Source organism: Vanessa cardui, chromosome 2, assembly GCF_905220365.1.
Source record: "Vanessa cardui chromosome 2, ilVanCard2.1, whole genome shotgun sequence".
NCBI lineage: Eukaryota > Metazoa > Arthropoda > Insecta > Lepidoptera > Nymphalidae > Vanessa > Vanessa cardui.
This window is the reverse complement of record NC_061124.1, coordinates 15,452,866-15,475,635: the sequence shown is the minus strand read 5'-3', so window position 1 is coordinate 15,475,635 and position 22,770 is coordinate 15,452,866. Positions and strand designations below refer to the sequence as shown.

At 31.9% G+C, this 22,770-nt stretch overlaps 1 protein-coding gene across 1 annotated transcript in view; it reads right to left on the bottom strand.

Moving 5' to 3' along the window:
* LOC124542328 (neuroligin-4, Y-linked) overlaps positions 1–22,770 on the bottom strand; it is a 145,610-nt gene that overhangs the window by 39,288 nt on the left and 83,552 nt on the right. The window contains exon 3 of the mRNA XM_047120300.1: positions 9,517–9,672. Within this exon, the coding sequence (XP_046976256.1) occupies positions 9,517–9,672 (156 nt within the window). The remainder of the gene's footprint in view (positions 1–9,516; positions 9,673–22,770) is intronic.

Here is a 22,770-nt window from a genome sequence, read left to right as displayed (position 1 = left end):
AAGATATCTCATATGAAAAAAAAAACTATAGGAACAATAATAATATTGTTTTAGAGTAAATTATAATATCTTATATATCTATTACTGCGAAGAAAGAATAAGTTTTCTTTAACGCACTTTTAGGAAGCATACAAAACCTCGAACATAACTTCAGCTTCAATTTCCCTAGTCACTTGTATTTAACTCATCTTCCTTATATACATACAACAGCAAACAATAACAAACGGATAATATTCATGAACGGATTAGTTGCTAGGTTTTTATGCTGTTAAATTTTTCGATCACTACTACACACTTTATTATTTATAATTATATGCAAAAAATAGAAGAAATATTTAGACCTGCATCACAATGCCCCACTAAGGGTTTGTACATGCACGTATGGCAGACTAACTGAAAATAGACACATACAGCTTTCCTTTACCGTCGAGCACAAGAATTATTATAAACACAAATTAAGCACAGTAAAATTCGGTGAAGCTTGAATGTGTTTTCCCGACATCATCGCTTAAAATGAGCGTACACACTGGACCAGCTCAGCTGTGCTTGCTATGATAACACATTTAAAAAAAAAATCAACTTTTAATAAAAAGTCTTCCTTAGATTCCTTGTAATTACATTTCAAAGTAATATCGAATTCAAAGACCGCTCGAGGCTTTCTAGATATTATCGGGAAACTTTATAAACGCTCCTTTATTCAGATATAATATCTATCAGGGGATGCGCAAGTCGCTTTGTAGTAAAAACTTTGAGATTTCGAAGCCGAAATAGATAAAACTATGGAATCAAAAATTACATCTTTACTAAATTTACTTTGTGTATTTGAAAACAGGACAAGTCAGGTGACAGAAATCAATGAGATATAAAATAATTTTATGATTGAATAGGTTTATTAATTACAAATGATTTACTCATTTGTTACGTCAATTGTCTTAATTTGAAGCGGATGAAACTGCGAAGCTCAGCTCCTTATATAATAATAATAGTTCCTAACGTGACGAAAGGTCTGTAATTGACCTTAGTAAAAAAAACGTCAAGTATGAAGATTACAATTATTTGAGCATAGTGATTATGGCGTGATGGTACTGGTATAGCATTTACGGTATTTACGGAAGGTGACTCAAATTTCCAAAGAATCTATAAGAATAAAATAATCGGCCGAGTATCGCTAACGTACTCTTCAGGATTGAAGAGTTCCGTCACTTTGTCATGGATCCCATGCTCAGAACCAAACCAAACTATCACCATCTACCCTCGAATTATTCCTTTCCAATAAAAAAAAATCATTAAAATTGGTAGGCGTGATTTCGAGTTATTCACCTATTTATCGTGCACATACATAATGCAAATTTAAGACATGGTTTTCATATCGATACTATCATCAGAACTGGACCATATTAAAATCGTACCACAGGGGAAACACTAGCTAGCTTTCAAATAAAAAAAAATCAAAATCAGTTCACCTAGTCAAAAGCTAGGCGGTAACAAAAAATACAGACGAATTGATAACTTTGTCCTTTTTGAAGTCGGTTTAAAACCATTCCGCACATTACTTGGGAATTAAGATTATATGTCCCTATTATTATTTGCGTGTAGTTACACAGGAACACATCAATACTGAGTTCTGCTGTTTGCTGGTAGAATATCCAATGAGTGCTGCTTATCCAGATACCCCAAGTAAGATAATATGTTTCGCAAATAAAATCTTTAAATACCGTATAAGTTACTTCGCTATTACACGTTTTATTGTGCAAATAAAGTATGGCATTATGGAATGTAAATGCCAATAATCGCTGTTATGCAAACTACTTGAAGGCAAATTAAAATTCCGACAAATCAATAGCAATGGGGAAATTTGTTAACGAAGTTATCAAGAAATGAGAAATGGAAATATTCGATTAATTGCTTTGAAATAAATACGAAATTTGTACGTAAATTGTTTTGGCAACTTTCTCCAAATTATAACGAGACGTAGTTAATATTCATTGCTACGATGAAAACATTTTCGTTTCTTGAAAATAGAAAGCCAATTTGATACTCGAAGCGTTACTACTTTAAAAGAGTTCTAAATAACAAGCATTCCTATTATCATAGTTAAAAAGTTTTTATTATGCTTTACTTATTATTAATTGTAATTAAGTAACTTGGAACCATATTTTGTCAAGTTTTTAAAACAATCTTATTCTACTTATTAAAGCATTAGCTCTGCCCTGCGGTTTTGCGTACGTTGAATTTAGATTATACAGTACTCATGATGTATATACTTGATGTTACATAGTAAAGTAACAGCCTGTACATTTCTCACTGCTGAGATAAGGCTTCCTCTTCCATTAAGGAGAGGGTTTGGAATAGATTTCACCACGCTGTTCCAATGCGGGTTGATGGAATGCACACGTGGCAGAATTTCGATGAAATTAGACACATGCAGGTTTCCACGATGTTTTCTTCACCACCGAGCACAAGATGAATTATAAACACAAATTAAGCACATATATACAGTGGTGCTTGCCTGGGCTTGAAACCGCAATCATCGGTTAAGATACACACGTTCTAACCACTGGGCCATCTCGACTCAGATGTTACATATGTACAGCGTGCATTTTTTTTATTTAATGTATGAAACCCAGTATTAAATACTGATGTCGTCGGCTATGAAAAGTTGTAGCTTAGAAGGTGTCTTATAGTTCTTTTTGGTCTCACGTGAATATAGCTAGATCAGGATGATCTTACACACTGGTGGGAAAATCAACACGTTAACTGGCACATAGTAATTGTTAGTGATTCAGGGTTGGGTCCCACTCAGCAAAGTAAGTATTATGTAATATTGGGCTATTCCTTCAAAGTGTTTTATGGAAGACTGACTAGCATGCTACTTTTCAACAACTTTTTTAGCTCTGGAATTCTAATAACTTAAACTATAAACTAAATCTGGAAACATTGAGTAGCGATACAAGTAGAATGTAAAAATTTTACTTATTAGAATTTCTTTTGTTTCTTTTTTCAACCAAAAATGACGGTGATATCGAAAGCAACGCAAAATTATTCATATAATAATTAAGAACGACGAAATCATTTCCGAAAGGTAATTACAAAATGTATATTCGTAATACAATTATGAAAATCAATTAGAAGTTCTATTCCTAGTTACCAGTTTTGTTTTCAACGCTTTCTCGCCTTTACTATAATTGTAAGAGAAATAATTTATAATACTACCTAGCGATCCAACCCGGTTTTGCACGGACATGATCCATTAATAAAAAATAAATTAGCGTATAATTTATTTAGAAATCAAAATTAATGATGTTATGTACACTTGATGAAAAAAATTATAATTCGATTAATTACGAAGATATAATCGAGCAAACTTTACCTCTCTGTTACATAAATAATAATAATTATAAATTAATATAAAAGTAGTAGTCGTCTGCGACTTTGCTAACGTTTTAGGGTTGTCATGTGTAAGGCAAAAATAGTAACCTATGATATCCTTGGAGTTCAAGTTTGCTTCACACCAAATTTTCAACGGTTTGGCCGTGAAAGATAGACAGACAGATTTACTTTCACATTAATAATATTAATATAAAATATAAATTGATTCATGAATGTAAAACAGTGGAAATAACCCAAAAATAATATCCAATTATTCTCACTGCTAAGAATAAACGTCAACTTTATTATACTACGGTAATGTACGTTATTAAACTACCCGAAAGGATCAAGACAAAACCAAAAGGACCCTCGAAGTCGAACCATTAACAAGATTAGCAGCAAATAAAATGGCAAACGATAATAATTCTCTTTAATACCTTTATCTACCTGAATCCTGAATAACGACACGTCTTCAAAAAATCCAACAATTTCTATGAAGCAAAAAGGTATATGTTTATATATTTCAGACAATGTCAGCTCATTGTCTTGGGATCTGGTCAGAGAAACAAGATATTTTACTCTATCAATTCGTACTACGTGTTCCATTACATGGGACATTCTCTGAAATATAATATTTCGCATTTCTCTAAAATTTATAAAGAATATATACCCAATGAGCTCAGTGGCTTTTCAAACATAGATAAGACTTTATTGTTCGACAGATACAATCTGTCACAAGTGTACTTATTTATTTGAACTTATGTTCACAATCCTGAAATGGGCAACAGTCTTGAGCACAGATTGCGGTTCAATGCTTGGGTACCTCTGATTTTTCATACTCTGGATTCGTGTTGAATATTCTGAGGAATCTATACTGGTAGAATGATATACTGTCACACAAACCATAAACTCATCTTCAGAGTTCTTAGTTCAGCAGTCTGATATATACAGGTTTTTTACTTTGAATCAAGGATGAGTAAATCTAAATTGATATTTATGAGGTTTCAATTCCAATCCCGTATCAACCAATCAATCATCCAAATTGAAGTGTTATTTAATGTTATATAGTTAGGAAAACATGCAAAAAGGCCAAAGACATTGGTATGTAACTACATGTATCAGTAAAAATGTTAATCATGCATTATATCAGCAATGCACCATAAATCTTAGGAACTAAGACTGTACTTGTCGGTGCACTGACTCACTCACACTTAAAACACGGCATTACTAAGTGGACTATACGTTTAGTGGGTGATATCTACAAGCTATCAAAGGCTAACCACCAAGTGAAGTGAAGTGAAATGATTTAATTGTAGTACACTCTCTCACTAAGGTTACCTTTAATAACAATACACATTTCTGTAAGCTAGTCATCACATGTTCGATGATCATACATAAGTACATTGTATTGCAAAGTTTTGATTTGAAGAGTTGGTAGTTTTTACTCCTAAAGTATACGACCGTTTGATTATAACGTTTGACGCACATTAACGATATAAATTAGGCTAATACTAGTATATCCTATAGTTACATTGGGTTCAGTAAATATATAAAACCAGTCACCCATTTACCGACTTGCCTTAATTATTAAAAATAAAACACTATACTAATTAAAAATGAAAAACAAACTAAAAATTATTTCAAGGAAAACAAACTATTTCCGTAAAAATTAACTTTTTAAACGAATGATAGAAATTAACAAAAACTAATTATAATAACGAAAGTCATTCGAGGTATAACTTGGTATTACACGCCATTTTGTTAATCAAAACAAGCGAAAACCTCACTCAGCTTTTACTATAACGCAAGTTAACATTTATCCCTAACAATATCCTAATTTTCCCTAAACAAGGAGGCACGAATCGTATTCCATTTGACATTGATGGTTCCATAAATATATATATATAATTCCCTAAACGTTGTTTCACAAATGTAACGACCTATTTGAGACAACTTGAGAATCATAATATCTCGTGTCTGAATTGTGTAAATTGTACCTTAGGAATATAAAAGATATTATGAGAAAAAACGTGATATTAGATTAGGGTATCTTTCTCCAAGGCACGAATGGGATAAAGTTTTAAGGAGAGCTCGGATTCGCATAGCACCTTGGGAACTTTTGCGCAATTTTTTTGCTTAATTTTAACTTTGCATACACTATAGTGGCAGTTTGTTAAAACTATATTACCGCTCATCCTTGTATTATAAATAAAATAAGTGATTATTATTTTCGACGCAACCTTTAACCTTTCCACTGCTACTACCTTCGACCTTTTACTTTATCGTTATTGGTTTTTAGTTATAATAAATTGTTTACCTTATTTTGTCTTCGATTAATTTTCTATACGTGTGGGTGTAACTCCTCCACATAAGCAGTTTCATCGATTTCTATAGACGGCGCTCCGGATTTTTTTTTTTTTCGTTCGGACGAAGTCGGGGCTTGAAGCTACTATTTAATATATCTTTATCTTTACATAGTATAAAACAACATCTCGCTTTTTCTGTCCCTACGTCCCTTTAAACAATTAAATCTTTAAAACGACGCAACCAATTTTGATGCGGTTTTTTTAATAGATAGAGTGATTCGAGGGGAAGGATTGTGTATATAATACATGAACAATATAGTAAAGAAACACTGATAATTTTAGAAGTTTGCAATGTAATGTCGTAAATTAACAAATTCTGTAGTATATTTAGCATCAGTATTGCACCCGTGCGAAGCCGGAGCTGGTTGCTAGTATTAGTATATACATGTAGCTATGACATAAATAATTCTTTCTTAGAATATCTAGTTTTGTACATTTTATTTATCCGATTACATTAACAACTGAACCGGAAAAAGGTAAAAGCTTATGTCACCACGCTGATAGTGATACACGTGTCCGAATATCACAACACATTAAGCACATAACAATTCAATTGTGAAATATTTCATAAAGATCTACCAAGCGACATCTATCACAAAACTACATTTTTTAACTAAATCCAACCAATTGGCTATTTGACTGGTTTTTAAAAATCATTTTATATTATTTAGTAGAAGTTAAGGATACCAGTAAAAGTTGTGTTTATTATTTCTAGTACATATTTGCCGAAAAATACTATATCAAAAATTCCATATTTAAATAGCGCGCAAAAACGCTACTTGGACAATATGGTGCTGCAATGGGGTCGGTAATGTCACATACTTGTATTTTAATCTGTGGTACATATAGTAGAAAATCATAAGCCCGGCCAATCAGGAGCGTTTTGGGTCACGTGACAAACGTTTGAAAATTAGCAATTTTATTTATGGATTTTTCAATAAATTAAGTATTATTTTCAACTTTTTCAACATGAGTCGAGATGGCCCAGTGGTTAGAACGCGTGCATCTTAACCGATGATTGCGGGTTCAAACCCAGGCAAGCACCGCTGATTCATGTGCTTAATTTGTCCTTATAATTCATCTCGTGCTCAGCGGTGAAGGAAAACATCGTGAGGAAACCTGCATGTGACAAATTTCATAGAAATTCTGCCACATGTGTATTCCACCAACTCGCATTGGAACAGCGTGGTGGAATATGTTCCAAACCTTCTCCTCAAAGGGAGAGGAGGCCTTTAGCCCAGCAGTGGGAATTTACAGGCTGTTGTTGTTGTTGTTTGTTTCAACTTTCGTTAGTAAATATCCATTTTTAAACTCATAATACACACTGATTACAATGATTCACAATTTATTTTTCGTATTGTCAAATATCCTATTCAACACGCTTAATGAACCAGGCGAATTAGGAACCCGTTTACGTCAACAATAAACTTCAAATAAGATGTAATTTCATCGTTCAATGCTCACAAGACTTGGCAGTAAGCAAGTTCTGATTTACATAATATATAAGTTAATAGAGAATATGGGCTATACGAACAAAATTAGAGACATACACATTTCTCGTAAACTATACGACTTATCGTGTGTAAACATTTGGTGGGGTTCGTCGCTCCGTGATTACAATAATAAACTCACTCGTAATAATATGGGGTTCTATCACGCTATATCGTAATTAAAGATCCCAGCTACATGTATGATAACGCGTGATATGTTATTTATCATGAAAAGGTTTTACGTAAAAACTTAAAATCAATACAATACGGCGTTTACTCGTAAGGAAAGGGATTGTAGGGCAATAGGGTTCTGTGCAAACCTGCCTGGGTAGCTACTCATAATACATTAGCTATATTTAGTATTGTTGTGTTCCGTTTTGAAGGCTGAGTAAGTCAGTATACCAACTTAGTTCAAAAAGTTGATGGTAGTGTAAACGAGGAAGCGACTCATTTGTCAGTCTGTCTATCTAATATAAATGAGACAACATCACATACATTACTCTGATCCCAATGTTAGTAGCTAAAGCACTTGTATTATGGAAAATTAGAAGTAACGACGGTACCACAAACACCCAGACCCAAGACAACATAGAAAACTAATGGTAATCTACATTGACTCAGCCGGGAATCGAACCTAGGAGTGGCTTACCCATGAAAACCGATGTACACACCACTCGACCACGAAGGTCGTCAATAATAATTAAATAAAAAATCATTATGATTTTTACGAGAAAGCCACAATATAACGCTAATCCTGTTCCACGAACACGTCCTTAATATTACTGAGTTTATTTTTATCTGTTTTTATTAATATTTCTTTTATTTTATTACATTAAACAAGACAAAAAATCAGCTACGAGCCCAAACCCAAGCAAGCCCAAGAACCATCTCAGTGGCGTGCAATTGGAGAGGCCTATGTCCAGCAGTGGACGGGAATGAGCTGATTAGTTGATTCATTGATTGAGATAAAAAAGAATCAGTTATTTCAAAATATTATCGAATTTATAATAAGTATTACTTTTGTTAGTTATTCTGAATAAATAAATGTCATTATTACACGTGATAGAAGTGGCACGTGTATAAGGGTCGAAAATGTTTCCGTCGAAAGTTACGGATTTCATTAGTCTCATTGTGCACCGTAAGACGTGATAACAATATAAACAAGGGAAGATATGAAACATATATAAGTCGACGTATCATTAATATATAATCGATATTCGATATATACCAAAGACAATAAATAAAAATTTTAACAAAAAGAAAAACCGACTTCAAACAAAACATTATTTTAAAACAAATGAATATGCAGTTAAAATTAATAAAAATAATTGCGTATTCAACATATTTTTAGACTCCTCCTAAGTAAAATGAAATGAAAAATTTTAGACTACTTAAAAGTCGATTTACGATTATATAACGCAGTTATAGTTATTGTTATATTTGGAGTCGGTGTCCTGTATATCCTTCATAATAAAAAAAGAATCATCAAAATTGGTTGGCACAATTTTGAGTTATTCACCTATTTATCGCGCACATGCATAATGCAAATTTAAGAGTTATAAAGTTTTCATAGGGATACCATGATCAAAACAAGATAAAATTAAAATGGGACCCTACGGGAAGCACTACCTTTCAAACAAAAAAAAATTATGAAAATCGGTCCACCCTGTGAAAAGGAATGAGGTAACAAACATAAAAAAAATACAGACGAATTGATAAACTCCTAATTTTTAAAGTCGGTTGAAAAAATATTGAGTAACCAAATATCGAATAGTATCTGAAAATTAAGCACCTTAACAATTTGTATGAGGACCACGTTGTAAGGCATGTCTTGATCATGGATGTATGGACTATGGATGGATTGTGTGAAAGGCGATATGGTTAGAAAGAATGTTACTTATGAGATGACGTCCAGAAATAAGCATAACTTCAATAGTACGTTTACGACTACGCATTAAATTAAGACTTTATTCCATTTAAGTAGAAAATATTACAAACATATATAAATATAATTCAGTGTTAAGAGGCTTTTCTGTTAATATATATTCATATCATAGTACAGAGCTATAAATTTAATTTATAAATAGTTAATTTAAGTTGAAAATGCAATGTGAATATTATGAGCTGTAATTAAATACGTGACGCTGACGTCACACGCATTAATCACTGCGACATGGACACAGATATTAATAAATTATAGCTTCTATTGCAATAAAATTAAAGTTGACATTTGTATGATATAAGCGATGACATAAAATCTTTCATTATTTTAATTAAATTAAAATACATACCCAGTATACCGAGTCTATAATTGATAGTGACGACCACGAGTCCCGCGTGGGAGGCCAGTACAGTCCCGTCGTACGGATTTCCGGAACTCCATTCATAACTTTCTCCGTGGACGAAGACCAGAACTGGATACCTCGCTACAGCATCACGTACTCCTGCTGGAGAAAACACATATTTAATTAAAAGTAATTGTGACTTAGTATTTTATAGTTATTTATTATTAGGACAACCGATGATAATTATAGCGACATATGTAATACTTTGTCAAATTCGGTTAAGTGATTTGATCGTGAAAGAACAGCATAGCTCCTTTTCTGTTAATATTATGCATTTGAATTTTTCAAAACAGGCAGAGGCGCGAGGGCGCGTTTAGAGGATGTATTTAATGGTTACTTTAATATTACAAACACACTACAATTTTATTATATGTATAGAAGATATATAAAAATCAAAATCAAATTATTCTCGATTTAAGTAAGCTCATAAAAGCACTTTTGAATCCATATAATACACTGTTATATTATATTAAATTGCCTCTGATAATAATTATGTTAAAACATATTGAAACGACAATGAATGAATGTTTAATAATTTGGTAAAATGATTTAGGATAAAGTGTAAATAAATTGTAAAGAAAACTTAGGATAATTATTAGTTATAAATAGTTTAAGATTTTATGGTGGCGAACGGAAAGCAATATAAGCGCATAAAGTGTTTAAATACGACACAGCACTAAAACCTATAAAATAATGATTAAAAAATACAATACCATATTGTGCATGTACTTGCATATAAAGTAAAGTTAAGTAACAGCCTGTAAATTTCCCACTGCTGGGCTACGGCCTCTTCCTTTAATCAGAGGGTTTGGAACATATTCCACCACGCTGTTCCAATGCGGGTTGGTGGAATGCACAAAGGCAGAATTTCTATGAAATTATGTTTTCCTTCACCGCCAAGAAGGAGATGAATTATAAACACAAATTAATCACATATATATAGTGGTGATTGCCTGGGCTTGAACCCGAAATCATCGGTTAAGATGCACGTGTTCTAACCACTGGTCATCTCAGCTCATGCATATAAACCTCATATATATCAATCAATCAATATATCTATTGATAAAAACCGCATCAAAATCCTTTGCGTAATTTGAAAGATCAAAATATACATAGGGACAGACAGTCAAACTAATTATGTCATGTCAAATTTAAAATTATTATTATATTGACGATTATTTGACTATTTTTATTGTAATAATGACTAAGATACATTCATAGGTTATAATTCAATTAAATTCAATTCCTAGTTTCATTTCATAGTTTACAATGATAACATATTGACATGTCAAATTCTGTCAAAAAACTCAATGACTTTTTTATTGTAATAACATCAAGATATCTTTCAGCTGAGCCTCAATTATTACTTATATTTTATTACATACTTGATAATGTTATTATATTTGTCTTTATTATTTGTACTGACTTTATTACTTAATATCGGATACTACTTTTGTTTAAGTTTTAATAATGTTTTCTATTTTATTTGATGGAATATCAATATAATAACGAGATTTGTTTCCAAAATAAACAAATCTTATATTTTATATAACCAATAAGCAACTACTAGTAACAGGTCTATAAATATAAATAATTATAATAAATGTAATTTTCATATCTCAATATACCTACTACTTAAAAACGAAACTACGCTTCGAAACCTAACAGCACACACAATTAAGGATATCCAGATTAAATTTCCTTACTTATAATAACTGCGAAAGTTTGTATGGATATTAATGACTTTAAACTCAGCAACTCAGCATCACAATAACGCATAGGCTACAATTTCTGAAAATACTAGCGACTCGCCCTGTCTTCGCATGGCTGCAATGCTGATCCTAAATTTACTACATAATTTGTTTATTTACGACATTATATTAGAAACTTCTAAAATTATTAGTGTTTCATTATTATATTGTCTATGTATTATATATAGAAACCTTCCTCTCAAATAGTAATTTGAGATGTATTGTATGTATTAAATGTATAATCTATGTATTAAAAAAAACGATAATATCCGTTGCGTAATTTTAAAGATCTAAGCATACATAGGGACAGACAGCGGTAAGCGACTTTGTTTTATACCGTGTACCTAATGATAATGATAAAAATGATAATGCTTGTGAAAATAATACGCGTAACACAATTGTGAAACGTGTTATACAATAAGATAATTTCCGATTACGTAAAAACGTAATCGGAAATTATCTTATTATATAACTTGAAATCATCAGTTTCAACAATAGATATGTTTATATAAGCTTTTAATATGACAATCTTAAAATTGTATAAACTAATTACTCCACGTCAGACGTAGTTGATATCACTTTGATGTAATTGCGATACCTGTACCTGTCTCTTCTGTTTTCACATCACTCTAAGCTATAACGGAAAAAAAAACATCTTAGCAAACAAGGCGCGACATCTTTGCGGCTAAGCTAGTGACGATAAAGAGAATTACAATTTCAAAAAGTAATATCCCTAAATCACTTCGCCAATGTCCAACAATATAAAAAGAAAATGGCGGGCATATGACGCCATTTCGTTAAATGGAAGCTTTAATAAAATGGCGTCCTGCGGCCATCATTCGCGAGAACGGTCACACTTTTTATGTTTTATCTACATTTATGTCTTCTAGCGCTTAATGCTTAATCTAAGCGAACGACCAGACATGTGCAATCAGCTTATTTTTATGAACTTATGTCATATTCTTGGCTTAGCTTACTTAAATTAATATATTCACTGCTTTATTCTTAGTAAATGTGTATATAATAGGGTCTCATTACCGTAATTCTTGTTAAAAAAAGGTCGTATGGTCCCGTATTTTTTATAATAGAAACTATTTTCTTTACGTGTGCAAGGGTAAAGCTAGATTTACAACTTAGTTTCTATGTATAGTATTAATAATATTTATAATATATCAGATTTGTGTAATTTTGTGTATTCCGTATCGCTCGTTTCGTTAACTGAGAATTGAAATTCTAATACGTAATATATGTTTACAAAATAACTTATTTAGAAGTTATGTTTATAAATATTTTGTGAAAACAAAATATGTAAAGATTGTTCTACTAAAACAAAAAGTTCATATTGTACATACGATCTTTTCAACCGACTTCAAGGACTTCGTCTGTATTTTTTTTTTTTTTTTTATGTTTGTTACCTCATAACTTTTTACTGGGTGGACCAATTTTGATATTTTTTTTTTGTTTGAAAGGTAGTACTTCCCGTGGGGTCCCATTTTTTTTTAATTTTTTTCCGATGATGGTATCCGTATGAAAACGACATAAGTCTTAAATTTGCGTTATGTATATGCGCGACAAATAGGTGAATAACTGAAAATCACGTTAACCAATTTTGATAATTCTTTTTTATTATAAAATATGTACTTCAAGGATAATTTGGTGAAAGTTTGATAAGGTTCTGAGTACAGGATCCATGACAAAGTAGCGGAACGGAAGGGAGCGGAACAATTCTGAGGAGCACGTTAGCGATATTCTGTCGAATCTTTTATTTATAGGTTATTTGGATATTTGAGTCACCTTCCGTAATGTGGTTATGTTTATGTAATTATCATTGTCGAATATTATAATCAACTAGCTACCCACCCCGGCTTCGCACGGGTGCAATACTGATACTAAATATACTACAGAATTTGTTTATTTACGACATCACATCGCAAACTTCTAAAATTATCAGTGTTTCTTTACTATATTGTTCATGTATTATATACACAAACATTCCTCTTGAATCACACTATCTTTCAAAAAAAATCGCATCAAAATCCGTTGCATAGATTTAAAGATATAGGGACAGAGAAAGCGACTTTGTTTTATACTATGTAGTGATGGAATTCCTATACGGCTCACAGTTAGGGTGCGATATGGGGCAGAATTTCTTACTATCATTAATCAATTTTTGTGTATGTGATGTGATGTCATATGATGTACGAAATATAGTTGGTCTTTTTCAAAGTTTTTTTGCTGAGGTCAATTACAGCTCTTTCGAGGGATCCACCGAGGGACACCGACTCCAAATATAACAATAACTATAATTACATTATATAATCGTAAATCGACTTTTAAGTAGTCTAATATTTTTCATTTCATTTAACCTAGGAGGACTCTAAAAAATATGTAAAATATGCAATTATTTTTATTATTTTTTAGTGCATTTTTATTTGTTTTAAAATAGTGTTTTGTTTGAAGTCGGTTTTTCTTTTTGTTAAAATTTTATTTATTCTATTATGTTTTTATATTATGTATTAGCATTTTTTTATAAATTGATACTCGGCTGTTTTTCTTTTATGTTTGTGTTTATGTTTTTATGTATGTGTTATATAACACGTAAAACAGTGATCTACACGGTTGCAGTTATATTTTCGAATTTATATTTGTACTATGACACATGAGAGGCACAGAGTATACCTCTGTTTTTTTGTGGTGGTAGCTTCACTTAATTGTAAAATGACGATTCAAAAGTGCTTGTAAAGGCCTACTGGAATAAAGTTTATTTTGATTTGATTTGATTTACACTCTATCTTATTATGAGTAATTTGTTATCGTGAACGAACCTATGTGAAAACCTATGGTCCTTGTATATGGTCCTTGTATACGAAATATATATACATAAGAAAGTTGTTGTTCAAGAGTGTTATATTATAGTCTTGTAATATATATTCACTCACGAAAGCGCGCGCATGTTCGTGCTTAAAATATATATGTATATATATATATATATATATCTTAGTGTGCGTGGAATAACTAATAATATTTGTTGCAGAATTATCGATAGTCATACTAATGTCCTCGAAAACTATTCAGGATATCGATAGTATTATCGATTACTGTCGAATAAAGATACTTTTGATCAATATTGTCGGTTTTTGCAATTTTGATATTATCAATAGTATTTTTCACGAAAAGCTAGACTGTAGCTAGACTTAGACTATCGATAACAATATATCGATAGTGGACTATCAATACAACACTAAATAAATTAATAATATTATTAAATAAATTATGATAAATTTTGTGAGTGTATCGACACATCGATAAATATAACTTTTTTTAGTTAAATAGACAAATAATGTTAGTAATGATGTAGGTAATGTACTAAAAGTCGAAAATCCTCTATAAGGTTCTCGGTACAATTCGTTACTCTTCTAATTAATCTAGGGAATTGATCAGACCAAAAAAATTAATTAATTGGACCCAAAGAACAAACAGTTCAAGCTAAATAAAACCATTTAAACATATACGAATTTAACTAATTGTGTATACTTATTTTAGTTTTTATTATTGTGTATTTACATGTAATAAGTTTTGTATATACCTATGTATACTCTTGGATAACTTTATAAATCATATAAAAAAGGAGTTGTTATTTACAATGTATATGTTTATATTTGTATTTAAAACGTCTTCTAATGGGTTTCTGTACAAATTCAATTCATATATCAATCGTAAAATGATGACAGCCTGACCGTGATAGCTTATTTTGATCGGTTTACGAAACCTGTAATGTTTATAATATTAAATCGAGTGTCTGTTTATAATATTAAAATAACCGCTTTTTACTAAATGCATATGTATGTTTACATGGTACAAATACTAAAATAATATTTAATATTTATCTTTGTTTGTCTTCGTTCGTCTCTTGCCTGTCCAGCTAATCTCTGAAACGGCTGGACCAATTTTGATAGGACTTTCACTGACAGATAGTTGATGCAATAAGGAATAACTTAGGCTACAACAATAACCTTTTCGATCAATTCAAACGCGCATAATGTTGCGGGCACAGCTTATTTGCATGATTATTAAAGTCTATATCGCATATAGCTTTCTGAAATTTACGAGCTAATGAGTTTGCAATTTTCTCCTACGGAATACCAGCACTGAAGGTAATAGTCTAATTCCAAAGGTGAGACGTTATCTAAATTCCTATTTAACCTTAAATTATATAAATCCATCCACAGTTGCTGTTTATTCGTTGGTAAAACGTTCCTAATAGATTAACCGCATTCAATTAGTAGCGTTATCAAGATGATTGGTTACTATTTGATTGCATTTGTTACACCCGATAGCGATAGATGGCGCTGATTCAATATGTCCAATTTCTGAATCGTGCTGGTTAGATATTCACTACGAACTATAGGCAAATTTTATGTTTTGGTCAAAACAACTTAAGAGTCTTAACTTGTGCTTTTCTAAGGCTCTATTTACGGCGACGCAAGAGAGAGTAACGAAGCTGTAAAACGATTCTATTACTACAAAGGTGAAGATAGTTTATTTGTATGTCTATCTGTTTGATCAGCTTTCACAGTACTAAGCATGCAGCAGAGATGGCCCAGTGGTTAGAACGCGTGCATCTTAACCGATGATTTTGGGTTCGAACCCAGGCAAGCACCACACTGTATATGTGCTTAATTTGTGTTTATAATTCATCTCATGCTCGATGGTGAAGGAAATCATCGTGAGAAAACCTGCACGTGTCTAATTTCATAGAAATTGTGCCACATGTGCATTCCACCAACCCGCATTGGAACAGCGTAGTGAAATATGTTAAAAGCCCTCTCCTTAGTAGGAGAAGAGGCCTTATTAACCCATCAGTGGGAAATTTACGGGCTGCTACTTTACTCCAAGCAACTGTAAACCCTAATATTTCGTCAAAAGAACCAGGGTTTCATTTTGAGTCTGGTTATAGTTATAAAGCTTTTCTATAGTTTCATTTCATCACCCAATAATACTTATGCAAGAGAGAGATAGAGATAGAGCCATTATGAACATACTGTATCAACTAGCGAAACATACATATTATTATTATATCTAAATTTAAAGTGAAAAGCGTTTAAGCCAAAACGAATTCAAGTGCCCTTTCGCTCTCCTGTTAACATTTCATAATACTGTATGAACAAATTAAGGCAATTAAATAAAAAACTCCAACTAATAATTTAAAGTAACACAGTACAATATTTTTAAATACATTTATAACGTTTTCACTAACAATTAACCATCCGACTGTGATATTTATTGAATGAATAATTTGGAAATTGTAGCATTATAACATTTTAAATGCCGTGTGTTTTCATTTGCGTGTGTGTGAGTGTGTGAAATATTATAAATATATTATACACACATACACAACTACATCTGAAATAAATTGTACATTATAAAAAGGCCCATGTAAGAAATTTTGTATCGTCATAATGCACTGTTGAATTAAGAGCGACCACCGTTTCAGAGAATTGAGATGGCCCAGTGGTTAGAACACGTGCATCTTAACCGATGAATGCAGGTTCAAACCCAGGCAAGCACCACTATATATATGTGCTTAATTTGTGTTTATAATTCATCTCGAGCTCGAGCAGCATCTCGAGCAGTAAGGAAATCTGCATGTGTCTAATTTCATCGAAATTCTGCCACATGTGCATTCCACCAACCCGCATTGGCCCGCAGCCTGGTTGAATATGTAATATAATATTCCAAACCCTCTCAATGGAAAAGGAGGCCTTATCCCAGCAGTGGGAAATTTGCAGGCTTTTACTTACTTTCTGTACTCTGGGAACTCCTCTAGCTTGGAAGCCCATGGAGGGCAAACCGTCAGGGCATCACGGTAGAATGCGCAAGCGATCCCGCGATGCCCCCCGTAGAGACGGAGTGGGTACCGCTGGTTTTTAGTGGGTATTCCGGTGCCTTAAGCGCCGGTGAGCCCCACATACCAGCGAAAAAAAGGCTGTTACTTACTTACCGTTTCAGACAGTAGGTTCTACCGAGAAACTTAATAATTGCTCTTGTACACCATTTTAATTACAGAATATATCAGTATAATACAATTTAATTTTATGTATCCTGTCCATAAAACAATAAATACAAAGTTTACGCTGTTTATCTTAAATATAATCTTGTATTGTATAGTCTTTTTTTACTTTTTTTTATATGAGCTTTAAATTTTTAATAAACATTAAAAATAACTATGAATGTATTAGTGTAAATTACGAGTGCCCCAGGGAGGATGTATTCACTTTACGAAGTAGGAAATTAAATTATTAGCTAACCTTTCCTCCTCCTATATACCATGCTTGTCACCGTTTCGAATTTCGAAAACGACTATATTCTTTGGAATATACGTAATATTGTTTTAAATATACCGTAAACTAACTGTAAGTATACTTTACTAATAACACCACAAAGGGAGTCCATTTAAAACAACTTTATTTACAACATAATTATAAACAAATATTATACATATTCTATTCTGTTCTATAATAAATAAAAACGACACAAAGTGAAACGTCAGAGGTGTTTAATTTTAGAACAGAATTGTATTATTTTTATTTACATTGCGGATTAAAAAGTCATTAAATCCTTCTTGGGACTAGGTATCCGTTTCTGTATTTAAATTCCACAGATATTTTTAAGTTTGCCGTTTCATAAATTCAAATCATTTCTAAAAAAACCTTGGTTGGATTATAAAAAAGCGTGGAGATAATACTTGGTGACTTCCAAGCAAGATATATTACATACATATATAATGTATTTATTTAACTAGCATGTATTTGTAATTTTAAATGTTGTAAAAGAGTAGTTGATGAGTTTCTTGTTTGTTATTCTCACTAGAATCAGCATTCTGATCAGGTGTTCGCTTAATATAGTTTGTTAAATGACGATTTAAAAGTGCTTGTAAAACCCTCTATGACCTTTAAAAGAATCTATGACCCGTACTATGAGAGTTGATTATGGTGAAAAACCCTCAAGCCGAAATATACAACAACAACAACAACAGCAGCCTGTAAATTCCCACTGCTGGGCTAAAGGCCTCCTCTCCCTTTAAGGAGAAGGTTTGGAACATATTGCACTACGCTGTTCCAATGCGGGTTGGTGGAATACACATGAGGCAGAATTTCTATGAAATTTGTCACATGCAGGTTTCCTCACGATGTTTTCCTTCACCGCTGAGCAGAAGATGAATTATAAAGACAAATTAAGCACATGAATCAGCGGTGCTTGCCTGGGTTTGAACCCGCAATCATCGGTTAAGATGCACGCGTTCTAACCACTGGGCCATCTCGACTCTAAAACCGAAATATATGGCTCTGAAATTCCAATATCATACAAAACGCGTCAAAGTAGTGCGACTTCAAAACTTCTTTTATGTCATCGTACTTCGAAACAGTCATCAACGATTTTTCGTATCTGTCAAAAGTAATAATGGATGAACAATAAAACTATATGGAACACAATTTATGTGTACAACAAAACTTGTAACACTTCAACTAATATCTGGACACATATTGGAAAACTAGTATAACAAATAATTTTTACGCGGAACTTTTGCGAATGTATTTTGCTACTATATCTTTGTATTTTGCACGCTTATCATTAAGGGTTCACACATTTTATATTTTCGGTATAACATGTACGTATATCTTACCTAATTATTATTCACGACTGAATAGAAAAACATATATTTCACTAAATTATTATTTATTGAAAGAGGCCTCAGTTGCTGGGACACGTAAATCGTAGTCGAAAATTGAAAGTTTCAACCTAGACAAACTACATTGAATTTTCATGTGCTATATATTTGGGTTAAGGTTTCATCTCGTGAAGAACATGGTAAATTCACCAACATTTATGGGATAAAATTCACATATGTAACTGTCATTGGAACAGTGCGGTGAAAACATCTCCAAAATTATCAAAAACGAAGAAGCTCTAACCTAGTATTGGGACATTTACCATTAAATATAAGTCAAAGTCTTTAATAAATAACTAAATATTTAATATATACTAAACAGTAATTAAAAAATAAATGAAGTAAACACATCAATAGCGAAATATCTTGCCTTTACGTGAAACGTATAATGTTTCATAGAAATATTTGGATTATCACAACGCGATGCTTAACTATGGACAAACTGCACAAAGGTTGTGACATGTGTTATAACTAGCAAATAGCCTTTGTCACTTGAAAACTTCATGATCGCCCAGATTTGAAGATACCATATCTATAAAAAACCTACGTATAATACGATACATTTATGACCTCAATGAATATACATGAAAGCAAGGATAATTACTATGCATGTAGTGTACGTTTAAATTTGAAAAATTATATCTGACTATTATAAAGCTTATATTATTATATATTGTTTTAATTTAAGTGTAAGTCCGTCTGGATAGATATCACTCACACATCAGATATTCTTCCGTCAAACAACAGTCAGTATTGTGTTTCGGTTTGGTGACAGAGTGACCCAGAGTACATACAGGTACACGGACTATACCATTTTAGTTCCTTAGGTAGGTAAGGAATAGTTATTACTTCTTACATTCATATTACATTTGCTCGTCCGCCAAACTTTACCTAACAAAAGGATTACATACATATGTCATCAAATATTAGGATTATAAAACTGTACTTATTTCTCTTACATTCCTCAAAAAAAAATTCTTAACACAAAATACTGTGCCGCTTCCATATATTCACAGTGAACTCTCCATTTACTCATTCTCATGCTTCACATTGACTGAAGAATTATATACATTAGCCCAACTCGACTTGCTTTCCAAGGCAAACATTGCCAAGTTACATGTGATCTTTCACGGAAAACCCAAACTTGAACTGAACCAGCAGCATAACAAGACCTAGACCAAGAATACAATTACTAGTTACCTTGAACCTTACAATAACAAATTGTCGATGAATATCTCAAAAACGTATTACAGTAGAGTAATAAAACTCTTTGATAAAAGAAATCCAACCAATACCAGTAATCTTTACTGTTGTTTGTCGAGAGAGTGGACCATTCCGAGTAATATCGATATGTTATTTTTACGACTATTCTCTAACCAATAACAGGGACGGAGAGTCACTGTATGTGTATTTAAGAGGCTTATCTGATTAATGAAATGCGAAACAAAGTCGTCGACTATGAAGAGATGGTGATATAAGTATTTTTCTAACAATGGTAGATAAAATATTCATCATAATCTGTTATAATATCGGAATAATATTTTGCCTAAGATCATTAAGATAATGAAATTAAATATTGTTATAATTTATTATATATGAGTTTATTCATAAATTCATAAACATGTGAAATCTTAATATTTTATTTATTTTCAATGTTTTAGATGGATACATATGCTCTTTAAGGTCACAATTGCTCATAGACATTGATTTTTTTTATGGTATAGGTTGGCGGACGAGTATATGGGCCACCTGATAGTAATTGGTCACCATCACCCATAAACAATGACGCTACAAGAAATATTAACTATTTCTTACACCGTCAATGTGCCACCATCCTTGGGAGCTAAGATATTATGTCCCTTGTGCCTGTAGTTATACTGGCGCACTCCCCCTTCAAACCGGAACAGAGCAATACTGAGTACTGTTATTTGGCGTTCGAATTACAGATGAGTGGGTGGTACCTACTTAGACGGGCTTGGACAAAGCCCTAGAGTAAATATACTGTATGAAATATAACCTTGTAACGCTAATGTGGTTCCTAAGCCTGGAAAGTGCGATGTTATGTTCCTCGTGCCTATGGCTGGCTAGCTAGCCCTATATGGTAGGTGGTCCCAGACAAAGTCCTACCACTAAGTAAATATATCTAATATATATTTAAAAAATTACATTTAATAATGCTCACCTAAGCTCTTATATTTTAATACGATCCATAAATAGTATTACGCTAAGATATTGTGCTTAATTATGCACTACTTACTATACGGGAATGGGGTCAACGCGTTTCTCCTTATTACTCACTTAAAATTAAATTTACTATTACTATGGGGACTTAAAATTGCAGTAGAATATTAAATACTGACATTATTTAGAATATATAACGTCACCAATGATATATCTACGAAAAAAATGTAAAAATATGCTTTGAATGAATAAGAATATTACTAACTTATTTTATGTTATTATTTTACGTACTATCAATGTGATAGCAGACAGTGGATTTGTTTTGTTGCAGCCTGAGTGAACTCACAATAATTGCTGCTTGGAATATATTATAAACAACTTACATAGTATTATATGATTAGATAGATATTTTAAATATTTTTAACGTGCTGTAATATCGAGTTAGGACAACGTCCCGTAGTGATATGTATACAGTTTTGCATTATAAGTAAATAAATGTTTTCAAAATTGTAAGTATAAATTACAAAAATAATTAATTATAAGCATTTATTAAATCTTATTACTTCTAGTACAGAAAAGGTTTGAAAAAGAAAACGTTTATAAATATTGATGAAAAGTTTATTTAAATAAAAAAATCTTTAATTTAGATCAAAACACATCGAAATTGAACCTTAATTCTATCCATGCGAAGTAATGACCAAATATTTGTATAAGCCTGTTTTCAAAGATTAGGCGTTGGTGACATTATTAACGACACAATGAAACTCGGGACTTTCATTAAAATTCTTCCGATGGTTGTCTGCGAACGAGAGAGGAAAATGTGTTTATGCATAGCAGTTTTAAAATGTCTTTAATGAATTCTCACTAATATATTAAAATTAAAATCAAAATATACTTTATTCAAGTAGGCTTTTAATTTTTGAATCGTCATTTAACAACTTTTTTTATATTCAGAATGGCTTAACACCGGTTCGGAAAGTAGATTCTACCTAGTAAAACCGGCAAGAAACTCAGTACACTCTTTCAACATATACATAAATACTTTAATATTACAATGTTTTAAGACACGTGTGTTGCTTACCCTTCTAGCCTTGACAATGTATCCATAAGAGCCGATTACTGAAATCTAGAAGAGAATAAGAATAAATAAAATTATAACAAAAAGAAAAACCGACTTCAAACAAAACACTTTTTTAAAACAAATAAAAATGTACTAAAAAGTAATAAAAATAATTGCATATTTAACATATTTTTGAGAGTCCTCCTAGGTAAAATGAAATGAAAAATATAAGACTACTTAAAAGTCGATTTACGATTATATAATGTAGTTATAGTTATTGTTAAAATTATCAAAATCTATCAATATAGATATAGTTATTGTTAAAATTATGAAAAATTATCAAAATCGGTCCACCCAGTGAAAAGTTATGAGGTAACAAACATTAAAAAAAAAAACAAAAAAAAAAAAAAAACAAAAAAAAAAAAAAATACAGACGAATTGATAACCTCCTCCTTTTGGAAGTCGGTTGAAAAGTGGGC